Genomic DNA, 22,139 nt, shown 5'->3' on the forward strand with positions numbered 1-22,139 from the left:
AGAATTAAGTATATTAAATATTTTCCCTCAATGATGCGTAATAAATATTTATTAATACTATATGAATAGCTATTTTTGTAAAAATTACAGATGATATTATTCAAATTTTTAACTATTTTTTTTTAATTTCTCTTTCTTCCTTTTTTTTTTAAAAAAATAAGAGTAAATTTTTAACTTCGGCGTTTTATCGTCTGCTACTTTACTTTAACTTTGTTTAAATCGAATCGTCTAAAACAGAGAATTTTCGTTTGATGTTTATTTGAATTTTATGAAAATATTTTATGACATTAACTATAATTTATTTCTAAAGAAACTGTTGCTTATGAAGTAGCTGAAAGAGCGGCTGATACTATCATCCATATTTTTAAAGCACAGTATACTTTTATAGAAACATAAGATTTAGAATAATCATTTTTATAAAAGTCAAATTATGATATAAACATACAACCCTCTAGATACTGAATTAATGGAAGTTCAATGGTTATGTAGAAATGATCTGCAGCTACTTAATGGCTGGATAAGTCAGAAGGTTCTGTGGACAAGTAAGAATAATTATATAAACGACAACCAACATTCTGGATTCAATTAACTACAAGGACACGATGTTTATTAAATGAATTTAAGAAGTTTTAAAACATAAAAAATCAACTAATTTTTTATCCTAAAATGTATTTTTGTGCGTAGTGTATTTTCATTATATCTTTAAAATTCTAATTTAGAATGTGATTGTCAAGAACAGAATCCTAATCATCAGTAATATAATAAGTAATTATTACGGTGTTAATAAATCCTTCTTATAAAGTAACTGCAAATATTTCAAAAAACATTCTGTCTGAATGAAATTATTTTAAATTTTATATTAATCAAGATTGCACACGATATTATTTATTTACACTTCAATTCTTACTGTCAGCTCTAGTAGAAGTTACAAATAAATTATATTTAATTAAGGATTGGATTGGATTGGGTTATTTAATTATGGCAAAGCACACAAGGGTTATCTGCCTAAAGGGAGCGATTCCTTCGTGGAGGACTTTCTAAGGGAAACTGGCTCGTATACATGTTACACATAGGGAAAACCACGAAAACTCCCGTGCAGCCAGCCCGTTCGTGGGATTCGAACGTCAGATCGAACTACCAGTGTTCAGCATCTTTACCGCTTGGCCGCTGGTGGGCTATTTAATTAAGGAATGACCATCTAAGTTTAGAAACAGCGTACCGTAAAAGCAATTCAATTATTGGCGCCTTCTCTTTCGTGTTACTCCCGATTGGCAAGCTACATGATTTTTAATGAGTATTCGGGTTTTGCTAGTAACTTCGCTTGAAAATCGCGCTTAAACTAGGTTAGTTGGTTATTTGAACATAGAAAGAACATGGGAGCTATTTGATTACGATGCTTTTATAGAGAACCTTTGTAAGGAGAATCTAGAAAACTACGAAAACCAACCATGCAGCCTGGGCTAGACTTCACAACAAATAAATAGTATTTAACAATCTTCAAATGCTAGGCAACTGGTGAGGCTCCAATTAAATCTCCAATTTAATATTTTATTTGTAAATATTTAAAATATTGTTGTATTCTTAGACACAAAAAAGCAGAATTTAAGTTTTGTTAACTCATTAGTAAACTACCAAGTCGTAGTGCAAATGAATATTCAATTTCTTTTGCAATAATTGTATTCACTTAATATTCTTGGAATATGAGCTTAAGAAGGAACGTTCTCGGAAGATTAAAGAAGTGTTTAAATCCAGTGATATTAGGTTTGTCTTACAAGCTCAGGATCAAAATGATTCTGCAATTGCCCGAGCAGTTGACTTGTAAATGGCTGTTAATTAAGCAAATGACTTTTCATCTTATTTCCAAATGTTTCATCTCATTTCCAAATGAATTTCGTATTCCAAATGTTTTGTATTGCATGGCAATGCATGTTTTCATTATTCAATAACCAGTCGGAGAACCACTTGTGTTCGGAAAATAAGTATGTGTAATCGTCCTGCATGTTCTTCAAATTTGTCATGTGATTTTTTTTCTTTCCCCAAAACTAATGTTGCCTCTCAAAGGAAAGTTTTTTGACATTGAAGAGACAAAAGGAGTGTGACATCTACTTTTAGAGGCATGTCAAAAACAGATCTCTACAAGCCTTCTCTTCCATTACATGTTGTGCAGTCAGTCAAAAAGTTACATCAACGTAAATTCTATAATCAATTTTTATTACACTCTGATTACTTTATTAACATACAGTGAATATATACTAAATCTTTTACTTCAGCTTAAGTAATTCGGAATTGTTGTTGGAACTAGGACTTAGAAAATAAGTCAAATTAAATATTTCGATAACCCAATAAATTCAACGTCGAAGTTTCAATATTTGATTTTTGAAGGGAGGGGAATTTTTTTCAGTTTTGGTCCATTATCCTAAGTATATTTGCTTCGATTCTTTATTTTTCCATAAAAGCGAAAAATTTACGCATGTTATACATATAACGCATAGCTTCAAATTAAAGTTTAATAATATACAGAGTGGTTATAATTAAAGTTCCACATTAAAACGGTCATAAAAAGAAAACTACTGGATCAAATGTTATCAAGCTTGGTAATAGTGTAAAGGAGGTAATAGGAATTTATTTTCCGGGAAAAAAAGGAAGTTCGAAACCTGACCACCAGGAGAAAAATGGTGCTGTATGTAATATTGTTAAACGAAATATGGGTCAGAATCTAACTTAACCTTTTGTAACACGGGTTTAATATGTTGTATACCCTTAATAAACTTTGAAGTAAGCAAATTACCATTTAAAGGCGTTAAATTCGATAAAAGTCGAGTGCACCATCCGTGTAAGTTGAGAAATTCGTCCGTGAAAACCACGAATTAGCGATTAGAAAATGTGAGATCGCAAATCACTCGCACAAGTGCGTACAATCTGGAAATCGTTTTCTTATAGATCGCTAATTAGTAATTTTTGAAGTCTGAATTCGGCACTAAAACATGAAGATACTGATTCAAAACACTTTTAATTGATTTGGGCCAAAGAAATCTCTCATGTTATCTATCTAGTTCCATTGCATTCTCCTACTGCATTCAATTGCATAGCAGTCATTCCACACCGTTTAGTGTTGAATGACAGCTAGTATTATAACTGAACCATTTTTCTCTGAAGAGCAGTCGACAGCTGGACCACTGTGATTGCAGCTCACTTAGAGTCAATGTTAAAATGTTTCGTGATACATGAACTGCAGTAACGTGGCATTTTAGATACTACGATTTTTATGCAGGGCTGGGCCCCACCTCACGTGTGTCGCACAGTTACTTAGGCAACATTTCACGAATGAACGTCTTATAGGCCAACACTTCCCCTCTTCCCACCAGACCTCAACCTCTGTGACTCTTGTTATCTCAAAAGCACTGTTTATGGTGATAATCTAAACAATTTGGCAGAAATGTGATACACTGACATGTCCGTAACATTCCTCCTGATATGCTAAGAGCTGCTGTCGAGAATGCAGTAACAGGATTTAACTTGCTTTCGGAAAATGTTGGACGCTACATTGAACATGCTTTGTAACACGTTTCGGAAACTATTAAACACATTTTAAACAAATGTTTTCATGTCTTATTTCATTTAACAATATTTTACACAGTGCCATTTTCCCCCTGGTGGTGAGTTTTTAAACTCTTTTTTTTTTTTCCCGCGGAAAATAAATTTCCATAACCTCTTTTACACGATTCCCAAGTTTGATAACATTTGGTCCGGTAGTTTTCCTTTTATGACCATTTCAAATTTGAACTTTAATTATAACCGCCATGTAAATTAAACTTTGAAAGTTTGACAATTTGGTTCAAGTCCCAGCTTTAAAAAATATATATATGTCATAATAAGAGCAAAGGGAAAAAACGGAGCAGTGTCGATGCGTGCTTAGATCCATATTGAAGAAGAATTTTGATTGCATAGTATTTAAAGAACTTGGCAGTCGAGGCAGTTTTAATTCCATTTTTATTTCCAATTGATATTTGTGGCCACAATCACTTGGCACTCTAGTCGTGCCTTTCCACAGAAGATTTACATTTTTGATATTGTTGAGATAGAAAGCAAGCCAGCGAAATTACATCTTAGGACAGTAGAGAGCAAAAGCTGAAGTGCGTAGTTATGCAAGATGGAAACACGCGAAGAGAAAAGTTTTGGTTTACAATTCGGTGATTGGTCGTCAAGAGGCATCTGGTATTAACGGTTACATAAGATCGCATGATTAATTTGAATGACGCAATGCAGATAGGTTATTACGATTTTAGAATAGAGAGAAAGAATTAATGTTTATAGTTATATTATAATTCTGATTCATAAATTTTTTACATATATTCCCCCCTTCAAAAAGAAAAAGGCGTAGTGACAGAGAAGCCTTTTTAAAGAGAAAGAGTTAAAGCACTAGCAAATGTTAAAAAAAAATAAATCATAAAATTTTTATCCTGTAAAGTATAATTTATAAATGTCAATTTTTTTTAAAATTAATTTTTAATTTTTAGAGTCATTGAATTTTTCAGCATTTTGGTCCAAAAGTCTTTTTGTTTGAGAGTTCACATAATCATAATTCTTCAGGGAAGGTTCTTGTTATTACAGAATATCACAAAAACGTTTACATAATCATTACTTATAATTAAATGTAAGGCACATAAATATTTATGATATTAATTTTCATATTGATAAATTATATTTTAATACCATATAATAATAGGAGTAAGCTTCTGAAATTATGGTTTCACCGTTATCATCTTTCATTTACAATTCCTGATTTTACCAAACTGGAAGCCTCTCAATACTAAACAAACATATCCATCAATAGGGCTGTCCTCTTGAGCTAACCAGTGTGTTCTCTGCACTAGTGGCCCAGTGTGCCTAGGCAGTTACTTGAAAAGGCCTCCGTTCCGTGCATTAAGGTAACTGGCCTTTGAGAACTGCACTAATACATTCCACAATAAAAAAATATAATAATAATAATATAAAAATTTACATGCATTCATAAAATGAGAGCCTCCAACATCTTCTTGCATGAAGAGGGTAAAAGGAACAACTGTACAGAGGTAATTACAGGCCTCAGTTGAATTAACCAGTTCACCCTCATCATACACTATACTTAACATACAATCACCCATAAATTTAACATGCATTTACCATAATCATAATCTGTAATAATTTCACTTATTTTTTACACCTACTTCATTTTTAGAATAATTATAAAATTCGTATTCAAAATTCTCAACAAAATTTCAGAAACATAAAAACTTATCTTAATATCCTTCCCTATGAATAATTTAAATAGCTTAAAATTAATTACTTAATTTGCTCACACATAATTATGAAAAATTAGAAAAATTAATGAACGAGAATTTCAGATTTTCTCAAAACAAATTGCAGAAATTTTAACCTTAACCAAAGTTGAAATGAAAACTATAGAATCCGAAGCACATTAAATAATTTAGTTCCTGAGCTAGATTCACATGAATGTAATAATTTTTGAGCTGTTGAAAAAGCGGAAGTGCAAATAATTTTCTGTCGCACATACTTGCAAACACTAACTCAGATCGACCTTGAACTCGCTGTAATGCTTAAATTCATAAACGGTTATTCACTGATGATTTAACTTTCACTAGGCATTCGAACTTCTCAATTTATCGAGAGATTACTTTCAATCTGTAAACACTACGCGTGATTATTTTTTTGAAGCACTTGCAAAACACCATAGCAGAAGAATGATCTGTTATTTTTTAAACACTGAAAAAACAAACTTGATGATTCACTTCTTTCACATTATCTTGGATTTATCACAAAACGATGATTTGAAGAGCTGAATTAAATTTTCCATTGAGGTTTCAGGCTGCAGGAAACTATCCTTACTGGCTTAATTGTCATAATAAGAGCAAAGGGAAAAAACGGAGCAGTGTCGATGCGTGCTTAGATCCATATTGAAGAAGAATTTTGATTGCGTAGTATTTAAAGAACTTGGCTGTCGAGGCAGTTTTAATTCCATTTTTATTTCCAATTGATATTTGTGGCCACAATCACTTGGCACTCTAGTCGTGCCTTTCCACAGAAGATTTACATTTTTGATATTGTTGAGATAGAAAGCAAGCCAGCGAAATTACATCTTAGGACAGTAGAGAGCAAAAGCTGAAGTGCGTAGTTATGCAAGATGGAAGCACGCGAAGAGAAAAGTTTTGGTTTACAATTCGGTGATTGGTCGTCAAGAGGCATCTGGTATTAACGGTTACGTAAGATCGCATGATTAATTTGAATGACGCAATGCAGATAAGTTATTACGATTTTAGAATAGAGAGAAAGAATTAATGTTTATAGTTATATTATAATTCTGATTCATACATTTTTTACATATATATAAATATAATCTTTTACATTAATACTCCTAGAAAGAATGTTTTAAGAAGCTAATTTTTCTCTCGCGTTATAGATTGTATAAAACAACATGATCTTTAATATGATTTAGATTGTTTCAGCCGATATAAGAATCGGGTCACTCAGTGGTACAGAATAAACCCTGCTGGACTATTTTATTTCTTTGTCATTTAGCAAAAATCTTTTAATTAAAATATTTATCCTTTGGACTTCGCTTTAAACTTTATTTATAGTTAAAATGACTAGAAAATGAAAAGCTGTCTTCAGCTGAAACGCAATTAAGCAAAAATTTGCAGGTAAATTTGGCTGTCAGACATACCAAGATGTTTCAAAAAGTTGAACGCTTTTAAATATACTTTCAGGATACTTCAAAGAGTTTAGGTGTTCAAAGAGAAAACACTTGGACGTGTACACCAGCAAATACCATCAAAAGATTTTTTCTTTCCTCCTGATGAAGCAGCGGCCGAGCGGTGAAGTCACTGAACACTGGTAGTTCGGTCTGAGGTTCGAATCCCGCAAACGGGCTGGCTGCGTGGGCGTTTTCCTGGTTTTCTCCATGTGTAATGTGTATGTGAGCCAGTTTCCCTTAGAAAGTCCTCCACAAAGGCATCCCTCCCCTTAGGCAGATAGCCCTAGTGTGCTTTGTCATAATTAAATAAACCAAAACCTCTTGAAGAAACCAGTCTTTCCTTTCATCTCATACCTTCAAAATGTTTAGCCTCTAAAGACTGATAAAGGCTCTGACCAAATACTTCGTGAAGAACTTTCTAAGGGAAACCAACTGGCATACACGGTACACATGAGAAAATCCACAAAAACGCCCATGCAACCAGCCCGTTTACTGGGATTCGAACCCCGGAGTGAACTACCAGTGTTCAGTGACTTTACCGCTCGGTCGTTTGTGGGCCTTTATGAAATGGAAGGCGATAACTTTATTTAAAATGATTGTCAGAAATACCAAGATATTTCAAAAAGTTGGATGCTTTTTAATATACTTGCGGAATGCCTGAAGAAAAAAAGCAAGGATAAAGTAGAATGCCTGAAGAAAAAGAGAAGAAAAAATAAATTTTTGCGTAAAATTTAGTATTTGTATTTTTTTTAAATTTAAAACCTTTCAATCTTATAATATTTGATTCTTGGGATTTCAAAAATAAAATATTTGACTAAAATATGAATAGCATTTTAAGAAACCAAATGTAGGATAAAATTGTGTAAAGCAATGGGCACAACGATAAAACTGTTTAAAGCAATGTATGCAAGTCATCCTAAGTTAAAATGTCAGTTATACATCTCTCTTATTTATATATATCTTTTCTGAACGGAACATTGAAAGGCGTATTAACTGTGCTTTACTGTATTTTCTCTTTTAATATATGCAGTTTTCAAATGCATCGTAGTCTGGGTTACAAAGTATTCCTCCAAAAGAAACGAAATTCAAATAAATAAAATCAAATTCTGGAAAATTTATATTAATAAATATATTTAAAATGGCTCAGTTCGAAGGAATAAATAGAACATTTTTAAAACAATTATTTGAAGAGACAATGCAACACAAACAAGTAAAATAAAAGTATAAGAATTTAAAAATTGCCTAAAATATGACAAAAAATATATATAAAGAAGAAATTTTTAAAACAGTTATTCGAAAAAAACCATGCAACTTAAACAATTAAAATGAAATTCGAAAAAGAAAAAATTACTTAAAATAATAAGTTATAATTAAAAATATAATATAAAGAATATTATTTGGAAAAAAGAAACGATGGTGACTTTGTTTCCTCTCACGGGAAAGGAAACTAGATTGCCATATATTAAGAAGTTCGCCAAGTGAACTATTCTTGGCGCAAACTGACAAAAAAGTGCCAACATAAATTTATGAATTTCTCCGTAAATTTCACTCCATATTTTACAAAATTTCTTTTTTAGGCGTAATTTGAGTCGTAGAATCGAAATATGTATAAAAATGTGTATGTTATTTCAGAAAAAGTCCGATTTTGTGTCAAAATACCTATGTTAGAATAGTGCTATATATACATCTAATATATATCTTAAGTCGCGCTTTCGAGACATGAAGAACACAATTTGAATTTTTTCAATCGGCCCGGTAGATCGGGAGATATAGGACTGTCCCCCCCTTTTTTTTTAGCAGTGTACATTCTTTTTAATGTTAGGCCAATTGAATTTTGATGTCATTAACTTCATAGTCGATTTTATTTTGACCATCAGTCATAATAAAATGTGTAACACCATGTTTAACCCTCTAAGCGGCAAGAATATTTTTTGTGATATCTGTAAGAACGTACATATACATGCATATTAAAATATGCCAAAGAAATTAAGGCAATATATCAAAAGAAAACAAATCCAAGTATGAAATACCAGGAGAGTTTTTACATTAAAATAAAATTTAAAAAAAAAAATAATAATTTGTTCTCATAGTAGTTTTTGGGAAATTTGTGCTTTCTTAGCGAAAACCCTGGTCACACGGGGGGTTAATTTGTGAAGGAAAAAGGTTTAAATATTTCGGGATATCTCAACACTAAATCGAAAATTTTTATGGATTTATTTAATGTTGTTACGGAGTTATCGCTTAAAATAGTAGTGACATCACACTGGACATTGAGTTCTGCTACGCCATCAATTAATTTTTTCTTATTTATATCGATAAGCAAGTTGCATTAGTGAAGAAAGTCAGCTCTTAAAATATCTTTTGTGACATCAGCAATTATAAATGGAAACTGGAAATCACAAAGTAATCCTAAATCAAGAGTTAGCATTTTTATGCCATAAGTGGAAATATCTGCGCCATTAGCTGCATACAGTTTGTATTCAGTTTTACATTTATTCTGTGAAGTGGGAGGAATTATGCTTATGTCAACTCCACTATTAACAAGAAAGTGCAAATTTGATCCAGGTCTGTAGAGTCGGTAAGGAAAATGACCGAGTCCGACTCCTGGAATTTAATGATTCGACTCCCTCATATATATATTGTTATGAAATGTATAGGCACGGTAAGATGGCTTCCCCGCAAAGCAGCTTTAGGGTTGCCATAAAATGGCAAAAGAATGCAGGGTTGCCACATTTGGCAAGAAATCGTCCAGTTGGCAACAAAATTGGCGATATGCTATGGATAGATAGAGAACCTTCTGGAACGAATTCTTACTGGTTTATCCCAGAATGTTCTCGAACACAAGCCAAAAGCTATATAAATCCTGCTGGTCCGCAATCAATTAGTGTGGGCCTCGTCTAGCGAGCTGATAGTCAAGTCATTGGGCAAGTGTCTCGAAGTCTAGCGCTGAGGTGGTCGTCGAGTACATCAAATCTTTTAGTGCATCGTCGAGTTTTGTCTTAGACTGTGCTGAGTCGAGAGCTATACTCTTGTGTATCGTCGAGTGCATTGTGTGGAGAGTCTTGAGAGTACGTGGAGTTCCGAGAACGACAGAGCAGAGTTGGGAGCTGTACTCTGGTGCTTTGCAGTGAAGCTGTCTCCACCATTATTGCATGACAGTGTGAAGGCTGTATCGCTGATTGTTCCAGCGTGTTTATAGTAGATCTTCGATGACTGTAAAAGTGTTTTGGAGCTGTCCTGATTAATATTGATAAATAAAGTGTGTTTCGGTACTTCATCAAGTGTCGTCGTTATTCACTCCAAATCTACAAACCCCGTACAAACGTGAGGGAAGAAAATAACGTAACAACTTGTATCAGAAAAGAAAAACACAACAGTATATTTTCGTATTTACGTATTTTTATCAATTATTGTTCATTGAACGGGAGTTGGTTTGTTCCCCTTGAAAAGTCAACTAATTTCCGATCAATGACAATGATTACATGTTTTAATTTTTCCTTTTACAATTGAAATTTTATTCTTCATGATGATTTAACTCCAGTCCCCGTTAAAACATTATTAACATTTTGTTTTCAAATTGCTTCAAAACATCTTTCAAAATATAACTTACCAGTATGGATATACACTTTTAAAATAATTCTACTTTAATTAAACTTAGGAGATAATATAATCAATTAATAAATACTGATTAGGAAATAAATTATTATATGTACGTAAACATATACACATGAGTTACAGCTTTTTTTTTAATATAAAAAAGTATATTATTTTTTTAATATAAAAAAGTAATAGATGCTACAGGGAAAAAAAAAATGATGGCATAGCAAATTATTTATATTAATTAGCATTTATTATGAAATAGAAAAACTGGCAACAGTGATAGCTTCGGCAAGATATTCTTTGTCAGAGGCCTATAGATTCGATTTGATAAACTTCAGAGCTGAGAAGAGTCTTTCCACATTAACTTGAGTAGGAGGAAGAGCTGTTACTGTTAGGGCTACGTCTTTAAACTTTTCAGGATAGAAGTTTTAAAAGAGATGTGTTGCAAGTGCAATAATGTTTCTCTATTTCTTCAAAGGCCGTGTATAAATGCAGCGCACAATGAATGACGCATCGCTCAATGAACTTGAAGTTGATCTGTCAGCACTATCCTTATCTTCAGGGCACATGCTTTTATTTTATTCTGCTTATAATTTGATATACTCTGTCTTTGATACGATTTAAATCAAATTCCTCGTCATTATAAATATCACGAATACACATCAAATAGTTTTCTGGTTGCAATTTTCTAATTTCGACTATGCGTAATGTATGCTTTATGCATGCGTGCGTTGAAAGAAATGTTTAATAAAGTAAACAAATAAATATTAAGCTATTTTTTGTAAATTTTGATGCCCTTTAGATCATAATTGCTCTTTGTTTCTTATTTTTAATTTTATAATTTCTGCATGCCATCTTACCAGATTTAAACTGATGATCTATAAACCGGAAAAAACGATAATCCGGACTCGTCGAAGTCTTGACGAATCCGGATTAAAGACTTTTGACTGTACCAGTAATCAAATGTTTAATCCTTACATTTTTACTTTCTTTAAGTAAATGTAATAACCTAGTTTAGCATCCAAATATTTTGTAACACTATCGTTCGTTATAATGTCCCAAATATTTTCGACGAACTTAGGTTCAAGCTCTGAAACTAAATAATTAAATTTTGTTTCATCTGAAATTATATTATTAATTTTGTACTGCACTTCAACTTGAAAAAAAAAAAAAAAAACCATATTTCTGGTGTATCAGCCCATAAAGACAGTATTTTTACAATCTCCTTATGAAGCTACGGTGACTGCATCGATTCTTTCTCGGTAGTTTCAGAAGTGTAATTTGTTGACATTTTGAAAATAAATCAGGGTCACCAAGATGTGGCCTTGGCTACTAATGTTCTAACTAAATTACGATTAAGAACAGCATAAATTACAAACAAATAGAAGTTTATTTTTCAGCTATCAAAATGAGAAGCTATTAGAATAATGTTCGGAAACCAAAGTAAACATGAATCAAAACTCGTTGCCATTCAGCATAAAGAAATATAAATATGGACTACTTGTTTACCATTCAGCATAAAAGGAATACAAAACAAAGTCTTTAATCCTGACTCGTCGAGACTTTGACGATTCCGGATTGGGGTTTTTTCCGGATTATAGATCATCAATTTAAATCTGGTAAGATGGCATGCAGAAATTATAAAATTAAAAATATGAAACCGTAATTTATGAAATAAAGAGCAATTATGATCTAAAGGGTATCAAAATTAAAAAAAAAAATGCTTAATATTTATTTGTTTACTTTATTAAACATTTCTTTCAATGTAAGTTGTTTAAGTTGCTTCATTTTTTGTGCTAATACTATGTCTTTAATTCTATAAATAGACATGACATAATTTCTTGTTCAGTTACAAAGTTTCACTGTTCAGGTCCTGTAATTTATCCATTTTTTGCAGCAATTCCACTTTTTGTTTGATGGACATAAAAAGCCGGATCCAATTAGAAGAATAAGGAACAACACAATCTGCAACATTAACTGAAATAGATAATTAGATAATTTTAGCCTAGCTTATACCGTCCGTTATACATTAAACAGAGCATGCATAAATGTATTATGCGCATGCGTAAACGCTAGGCATGTGCAGAAAATTTGTAACTTTGAGGTCCGGATTATAGATCATTCCAGATTATGGACATCTAGATTAAAGACTTTGTATTATATAAATATAAATATGGACTACTTTTTACATTCAGCAAAAAAGAAATATAACTGAGAATATTAACAAAATGTTCAAGTTAATTTTATAAAATAATTAAACACATGAAAAAATATAAAATACTTGAAATAAAAAATAATTATTTCTCATGCAGTAACTGGGCTACTACAGCATCATTCTTAATTATCAAATTTTGGCTTTTTTAAAAATGATATTTCAAAAGTTTTATTTTTATATTGTGCTTTCTTAACTGAAAAGCAATTTTAAGAAAAGCTTGCAATTTATCCCTCCTGCCATCAAAGGTCTGATACCTACCAAATTCGTTAAAGTTACATGGACAGAAATGGTGGCCTGTGTTTCAGCTAAGTATTCAGGGTTATCATAATTTTTCATTAATCATGCCCAAAAGTCGCCAAAAAAATTTCTTGCCAAAAAGCACCAATACTAAATCTGCTGTGTATTTTAGTATTATGCTGTTATATAGGAATACATAACAGTAGGATTTTAGTAGGAATAATTTTTTTTTTTTTTTTTTTGGTCCAAGGATCTGGAGTGAATTAATGACGCACACAGAGGTTCCACTGTTATTGCCATGATCTGTACGATTCATCTTTGCAGAAGTCACATGTTAAAATTCAGAACATGCAAAAGCTGCCATATTGTTTCATTGTAGAAAGGAACCTTAAATTAGCAAGATATAATTGTCGTAGTAACAGTTGTAACATAAGTAAACAATTTTATTGCTGTTGCTGTGTATTTAAATAAATGTTGTTATAAAGCTCAAATTTTAAACCTTTTATATTATGTCTTGAATGTTTAGCTAAAATGTATAGAATGTGCAACAAAATAAATGGAATTTATCCTGTAATTCTGAATTATTACAGATTATGGGTGTAATAAAAGAATGAGGAGAGGAAATGATTTAAATAGACATTGTATGTTTTTACAGACAAATTATAAAATTTAATCATGTTTGATAAAAAAATTTTAATGAAAATTTTCAGTTTTAATAAAAATTAAAAGTACTAAAAGTGAAAATTATAATAAAATTATAGAAAAATGTACTTAAATAAAAAACATGTGCTCTCTCATGAATGATATAAATTTAAATTATATTTGTGCATTAAAAAAATGTTTAAAATGAAAGTTAAGTCTTAGTGAAAGCTGGTTTTGAATTCACAGTTCTTTGTCCCGCAGTGTATTGAATGCTTGTGGATATAAAGTGCTTTGATGTATTGAAATGTAAGATAATTTAAGGTATACATGTATTAATCCATTGACTGTGAAAATTGGGTACCATCAAACTATCAAAGTTGCAGAAGTCGTTCCTGCGGAATTCCAATGAAATTGATCCCTCTTTTATTTAATAAACAATTGGCATTTGACCCACTTTGTTTTTGCACTTTGTTAAAAATGCTTTCATTGATTTCTGCTATTTTGTTAGATCATCTGGTTTTACCAAAAGCTCTGTTAAGAAAATCAGGTACTCTTATGTTATCAGGACCAGATTCAGAAATGAATGCATATGCACATGTATGTGTTCATGTATGCATGTGTATATGTATGTATGTGTGTGTACACATACATATATGCATGTGCATGCATACACACATTTCTGAATTTTTAACAGAAGAGTATTGAAAATTATGACATGCAGACTTTCCACTGGTCTTACTGTTCCATATTCAGTTGACTGGGCCATATTCAGTTGACTATATCATGTGTATTATTATTATTATTTTTTTTTTAATTGTAGGGTGTTTTAACCCTGAAAATAATCCACTGTTTACTGTTCTGTAGAAGGCAGATCCCAAATTTTTATCAATTTTCAAAATGCAAGAAAAACTGCAATAACTGCTAGTTTTATGTCCTTGTTTATTACAAGATTATTTATCCTTGTTGTTACAAGAAATTGGTTATTGAAAATAAGTCTGAGTTCCATCAGATGAAAGTGCACATGTTGTTGTATCATGCCTATACATAAATAAAGCTAAATCGTGTAGCTTGGTGAGTGTTTCCCATTCTGATGTGCATGATAGCAAAGGATTCAGATTTTTACATAAAAATATCATCATAATTTGGTGAATAGGTAATAATAATTTGCATTGCTTTTTCCACTAATAATGTAGCAGCCAGAACATGTGCAAGTATGTTAGTGATAGTACTATCATATTTTTAATCAGCAGGCATTGTGGGTCATAAATATCTGTTCCAGACATGATTCCGAATTCCAGACACTAAACTTTGATTCCAAATTGTTTTTTTTTATGAAGGAATTGAGATGGATTTTAAGGTATCTTAGCTGCCAAATTATGAAAAATTTGCCTTTAACAGCTCACGTACACGAGTTCTTAAATTCTTAAAAATTATGAATTGGCTCCTGATGTACAAAGTGATTGATTTCTTATTAAATGAAAAAACGGAAATGATTTATTTACAGTTTTTGAGAGTTTATTTCTGTGTTTTCTGTTAATAGGGCATCACTTAGTGTCAAACATAAACATTGGCATGAAATCTAACTAGATATTGGTAATTCTAATGATGCACAAAGCTTTATGGAAAGAATAAATGTGTTATATATAACAAATATAACTGCAGTATATAATGCTTAATGTTTGCAATAGCAAATCTCTGTGCAATGCCAAATCGTACAGTTCTCTCAGTAAGCGAAAACAGATCACTATTACATGGGGTGAATGAAACTTGTTTCATGTATACAGCAATGTGTTTTAGCTTAAAAACATCAAGGAATTACATAAATTTGCCATTTGGTACAAATTGGGTGAAGCCTGACTATCTGCATTTCAACACAAAAGCAGCTGCAAATCAAGGACAGAAAATTACTGGATTGATGTCCATTCCCCACTTGTTCATAATTATGCTGTTACAGACATGATGTAAACAAACTGCCACATTTGGCATTTTGATGTACACTTGACGAATAACACCTTGTTAACAGAAAAGCACCAAGAAGTGAAATACCACTATTAAATTGTTAGTTCTCATATAAAGTATTTAAAATATTTTAACTCGCTATTTTTTAAAAAAATTAGTTAATTTTTTAAAGACTGTAAAATAGCTATCGAACTTTTTTGATCATGCTGACTAATTAAGTTTATTAATCCTTTTAGATTACTGTGAAACAATTCAAGGAAAAAATATCACCTGTCTTGGTATGAAACTTTATTTATTTTTCTTAAATGAGTAAATAGATAAACAAAAAGAATAAATTGTAATTTGCTAAAAATAGTGAGTTATATGAATAAAAGCTTTATTCTGTGTTCCATTATTTTTTGCTTAGAACATATCAGTTGAGAAACAAAGGCTAATCTTCTGTGGAAAAGTTCTAAAAGATGAAAAGAAACTAAATGAATATGGTAGGTAATTGATTTCTTCCCCATAGGCTTAGCAATTTAAATGTATCCAAAATTTTGTATAAAATCTTAAATTTGAGGAATATTAATATGGCATTTAAAGCTGCATACATGCCTTCTGCTTATCTAAAGATGGCTAGATGTGTGAACAGATGTAATACAGTCAAAAGTCGTTAATCCAGACTCGTCGGGACTTCGGCGATTCTGGATTATCGATTTTTCCGGATTATAGATCATCAGTTTAAATTTGGTAAGATGGCATGCAGAAATTATAAAATTAAAAATATGAAATCGTAATTTATGAAATAAAGAACAATTATGATCTAAAGGGTATCAAAATTTACAAAAAAAAAAAAAAAAAAAAAAAAAAAGCTTAATATTTATTTGTTTACTTTATTAAACATTTCTTTCAATGTAAGTTGTTTAAGTTGCTTCGTTTTATGTGATAATACTTTCTCTTTAATTCTATAAACAGACATAATTTCTTGTTCAGTTACAAAGTTCCGCTGTTCAAGTCCTATAATTGCTGTATCGAGAATACCGACTAATTTGTCAATCGAAATTCTTTCGTTTTCGAAGTTTCTTCGCTATCGGAAGCAAATTATAATGACGAGGAATTTGATTTAAATCATATCAAAGACGGAATACATCGAGATGAAATACTACATTTAGTAAGGAATTATAAGCCAAATAAAATGAAAACATCTGCCCTGAAGATAAGGATAGTGCTGACAGATCAACTTCCAATTCATGGTGCGGCACCCCCCCTTTTGGAATGGTTAGGTAATTTTTTGCAGCAATTCCACTTTTGTTTAATGGACTTCAAAACATACTTTTGCTTTCTAGATCCTTTACATATTAGTAAATATATATCGAAATTCTATTTGACATAATCGAAAGTTCAGGCTTGCTTTTAAAAAATTGCTCTAACAGTCTGCAAAAAAATAATAAGCCGGATCCAATTCGAAGATTAACAACGCAATCTGCAACATTAACTGAATTAGATAATTTTAGCTTAGCTTATACCGTCCGTTATACATTAAACGCGCATACATAAACGTATTTTGCGCATGCGCACACGCATATTCGCAGCCATAAAGGTCTTACGCACATGCGTCAAAGAGACGCATGCGCAGAAAGTTGGTAGCTTTGAGGTCCGGATTAGAGATCATTCCGGATTGTGGGTGTCCGAATTAACGACTTTTGACTGTATATGTTTTTAATATTTCACAAGTCTTATAAGAAAAGTCATCCCATTATTTCCTTTTAATTCATTTTTAAAGTTATATTGTAAATTTCACAATTTTCCGTGCCCCACTTCCCCCCCCAAATAAACTTAGTCACTTAAAAATGAAAAAGTATATTTTTAAAGGCCATTATTTGGTTGGCTGTGTATGTATGAATAATTTAGTTTGAAAGATTTATATTTATAAATAATACTGTAGAAAGTACAAGTTAAAAACTCACAACTCTTTTTTTTTTTTTTTCTCCCGGGGAGGGGCTAGAATTTGGTTATATAATTATAATCCTGTTTGTTTTACTTAATAGTAATTAATGTTTTTCATCAGCTTTAAAATGAGTAAAAAAGCCAGGAATCCAACTGATGTACACTCACGTTTGTGAAAATTGCAACACCATGAAGGACATACGCGAGTGAGCTGAAATTTTCAGGAAATGCAAAGTAGCGCATGATATGCAAATGATTAGAATTGCAAATCCGTAGCGCATGCGTATGCTGAGCAGCGCTCTCTGAACGTCTGATGGATCCGAATAAATAGACGGCTGTAGCGAGGCGTGTATGGTTATCGGTGGTTATCTGCTAGTGGTAAACGTTAACTCAATCTGTACTTATGCCTCGTCGACGAAAGAGAGCGAGATTTGAACAACTTACAGAGTTTGAACGAGGGAGAATCATCGGCCTTCGTGAAGCTGGATTGTCATATCGTGCAGTAGCCTCTCGTGTGCAGCGTAACAGCAGCACAGTGATGCGCGTTTGGAAGCAGTGGACGGACGAGTGTCGGACAACTCGGAAATCCGGGAGTGGACCCCGAAACGTGACGTCAGCTCGCGATGATAGACACCTGGTCCGCATGGCGCGGACGGACCGTACAGCTTCCTCTAGACAATTGGCAGCACTGTGGTCAATAGCTACGGGTGTTTCATTGTGTGCTTCATCAATTCGTAGACGTCTGCTGCAGTGTGGACTGCGCGCACGGACTCCTTTATACAGGATCCCCCTAACGCACGACCATCGCCGCCTGCGGCTAAAATGGGCCAATCAGCATAGAGACTGGCGTGCTGATTGGCAGCATGTCGTGTTTTCTGACGAATCCCGCTTTAATTTGTGGTACCATGATGGCCGCATTCGTGTCAGACGCTATGCTGGTGAACGCCACCTTCCGGAGTGCATTATCAAACGCCACAGTGGACGAACACCCGGAGTTATGGTCTGAGGCGCCATAGCATATCATAGACGATCTCAATTGCTACGAATTGTGGGCAATCTGAACAGCAACCGGTATATCCGTGAAGTTCTACAGCCCGAAGCTGTTCCCTTCCTTCAAAGCTTGCCAGGCGCTGTATTTCAACAGGACAATGCCCGCCCTCATACTGCTCGGATTGTTAAATCCTTCTTTGCAGCGCAGCAGGTACAGCTTCTTCCTTAGCCTGCGTGTTCCCCGGATATGTCGCCAATTGAACATGTGTGGGATGTCATTGGTCGGCGTCTTGCTTGTGATCCTCGTCCTGTTGCGTCTGCAGACGAACTTTGGGTACGCGTACAAACGATATGGAATGCTCTTCCTCAGTCAGACATTCAAACTTTGTTTGACTCCATGCCACGTCGTGTAGCAGCACTTATTGCGGCGCGTGGTGGCCACACAAAATACTGATTCTGATCTCTTGTTCTTGTTTGTTTGCTTTGAACATTTAATCATTTATTTGTACCACTACCACTCAACTGTGTATTAAATTGCATTCAATTATGACGATTCCTTCTTGGTGTTGCAATTTTCACAAACGTGAGTGTATGTTGAGTAGTGCTGAATAGTGTCTTTTAAACAGATAGTTTGGATGAAAAGTATTAATTTGTGAAATCTGTTTAGACATGTTTCACTAATTTAAAATTAATGATTTAATCATTAAAAATTATTTCACGTAAATTTATTCATTTCACGTATTTCATATAATTATGTTGGGTACCTTATTGATGTAGTAATCCTTATACTTTCTGCACCCATGTTAAATACCTTAGTTCTGAAATAATTATTTCATATGGTAATTATAGGGTAAACAAAAAAGTTCTTCCTGGTCATGATTACTGAGAAAGATACATACAGTGTATGGTACTCAGTAATAGGTCTCAAATAATCTCCATAAGCAACCAGCATCCTTTGCCAATGTTCTTCCAGGTATGCAATGTCCTAGTGATAAAACTTGGGGATCTTGGATGCAGGCCTCATTGTCAAAGGAGTTCCCATTGAGATATTTGTCAAAAAAATTGAATAGGTAGCAAGTATAGTGGATAGCACAGTATCTCTCTTCCAATTGATTTAATAATATGTGTAGTTGTCCTTATCACATGTGGTCTTGCATTTTTGTGGTGGTACAGTATACCCTTGCAACTGACCAGTGCTGGCTCCTTTTACTGCAAATGCTGCAAGTATAGGTCTGTATTTGCTGTGGCCTGGTATTAATAACTTTAATGCACCACTAGGCAACTAGTTCAGCAGAAACAGTGCATGATCCTATGTGGGTGTGAAGATGGTTTTAAAGTGTGAGCTATCTGGGCGCCTGTGGGGACAACCATTGTCTGGTATGCTCGTGAGTGTCAAACTGGACCCACTTTTTATCACTCGTAAGCATTCTGTTACAGTGTTGAGACAGCAGTGACAAACAGGCTCTCACTCATTATTCCTTGTTCACAGTGTATGGGATGGTATTACATGCTCAACTTGCATATCTTCCCAGTGCAGTACAGGTAAAGTGTGTTTCCTTAGAAACTTAAAAGCATTTGACAGGTTCACTACATGTATGATTGCTGTCCTTCTGTTTGAATGCCTTCAATACATCATCCAATACCTCTGGTATTCCGTAGTGGATTTCATCGAGAAAACTCAAATTCTCGGACCTGAACTTCAAGAACTAATGCTTGGCAGTGGATTCATTCACAGCATCCTTTCTAAATGTCTCATGTATTTGATGTAGCTGTTGACAAGCCCACTGTAAAATCATACAGCAAATAACTGCAAACAAGCTGCTTTAATACTACCATTTCTCTTCAACAGTGGACGAGCTGTGATTGATGTAATTGGAGAACCTGCCTATATTAATGCAATCCAGTTAATACAATAATCCCTCCATCACTTTTCAGGAGCTTCGTTTCCTCTATGTGAGTGCTTTGTCAAATAGGATGTCAAAAATAGCAAGAATATTTTTTGGTTATCTTGTAGCTCTGCCATGTGACCATCGCAGTTAAAATATTTTTAACTCTGTTGATTGCTGCTGTATGTGTATTTTACAGGGTTGCCACGCTATGTGGAAAAACTGGGAAAAGTCAGGGAATTCGAAAATTGACTAACAAAGTCACGAAATTTGAATATTTTAGTCAAAATCTGGAAAATTCAGGGAATTTCATACACCAATCCCCCCAAAAGTGATTTTTACTTCAGTGGCCAATTTTCTTGGCGAATTATGTATTGTGTTAGTGTCATTCTGTGGCATAGAGTAATTTTGCAGCTCCAAGCAGCTTGTTTATTAGAAAAGCAAAGCAAGTTTACAGTAACCTCGAGAATCGAGAGATTCACATGCATATGTGCAGTGCATGTTGAACGAAAGAAAATTCCTTCTTATTATCATATATATTTAAAAAAGGGTTTTAATTTTATTATACAGTACATTTGGGATTTGGCAACATTATGATGAGCAGTAAACGAGTCATTTTGGTGTTGCCGACAATTTTCAAAATTGTGCTTAGGCCATATCGTGTACTAGGATTTTATCTCAAAATCTTTTAAACCTTTTTTTTTCTTTTTAATGAATGCCTTGTCATTTTGCAGTAAAATAAAAAGCAATCGGTCATCTAGCCTAACCATTTAATATGCTTATATTTTCGAAAATAACATTGATTATTGTAATTAAGTTTTTAATCTTTAAGTAACTTTATTTTAATGCTATTTGTATCATTTAATGTGGCTTCTTCTTTCTAAATTTATTTATTATTAGTTAATAATTCTTTCAGATTTCAGGCAGTTTTCTCTGGCATACTCCTGAAACTAGGTATGATGGCATACCGAAATTTAATGCACATAAAATTTTTTTCTTAGGTACGCTGCTAAGTAAATATAAAGTACCTGAATTTATTTTAAAATATCAATAAATAGATTTCATTCTTTCATTTAGCTGCAAAATGTCTGCCCCCCCCCGAAAAAAAAAACACTTTTAATCCAAATTGGGCAGTTTGTAATCACAAGCTTCAGTTGAGAAAACAACTCCTATTATAGTTATAATAGTAATGCGTTAGGGATAAGTCATATATACTTGGCAAATTTTTGTGTTTCTAAATGGTATCGTAATTAATTTATTCCTCGGAACAGCCAATTCTAACTGCGCAGATAGACTGGAATTTTTTTAAAACATACCTGGAAAAGTTGGGAAATTTCATTCTCCTGTTTGAGTGGCAACCCTGATTTTAGTATCTCCTGATCCATTGAGATTGATTTCAATTTAGTGAATATTATGACTGATTTTGAACAGTTCATTAAATTTTAATTTGTAAAATTTACTAAGTGTAAATTTTTATGTATTTGATTTTTAGATGTGAATGGAAAAGTTATTCATGTTGTACAAAGTTTACCTCCTCAAGGAAATAATTCATCATCATCTACCTCTTCTGCGAATTCCTCTGCGGGGGGATCTCGAACAGGTGGCCATCGTGATGCGGCTGGTTTCTTGCTTGGGGCATTTACAATTCCACAAGATCTTATTGATCCCACCCAAGTTCAGGTAAGTTTTCATGATATTCAGAATATTGAGTTAAATGTAATCTATCATTTTATTTCATAATTTTGATTGGTTGGAGATAAATATTGCATGGATTTAACTAATATTAAAAGAAATAAAAAATATTCAGGATAGGGAGTTGGGGAAAATCATTGATGTTTGCTTTAATTTGCTGTGCTTTCATCTTAAAAGTTTCATTAGAATGTAAGTAATTTTAAAGGGGAAAAAAAAGATCTTTTCCCCTAATTAACTCGTT

The 22,139-nt window shown here is 33.0% G+C and overlaps 1 protein-coding gene across 2 annotated transcripts in view; it reads left to right on the forward strand.

Annotated features, from left to right (window-relative positions):
• Window positions 1-22,139, forward strand: part of LOC118190178 (uncharacterized) — a 163,356-nt gene that overhangs the window by 14,226 nt on the left and 126,991 nt on the right. For both annotated transcript variants that reach the window (XM_085806594.1, XM_085806595.1), the window contains exons 3-5: window positions 15,641-15,682; window positions 15,811-15,886; window positions 21,699-21,886. In XM_085806594.1, the coding sequence (XP_085662720.1) occupies window positions 15,641-15,682; window positions 15,811-15,886; window positions 21,699-21,886 (306 nt within the window). The remainder of the gene's footprint in view (window positions 1-15,640; window positions 15,683-15,810; window positions 15,887-21,698; window positions 21,887-22,139) is intronic.

The sequence above is a fragment of the Stegodyphus dumicola genome, chromosome 12 (assembly GCF_044657685.1).
Source record: "Stegodyphus dumicola isolate Sdum_Otavi_A_Nest chromosome 12, ASM4465768v1".
Lineage (NCBI taxonomy): Eukaryota > Metazoa > Arthropoda > Arachnida > Araneae > Eresidae > Stegodyphus > Stegodyphus dumicola.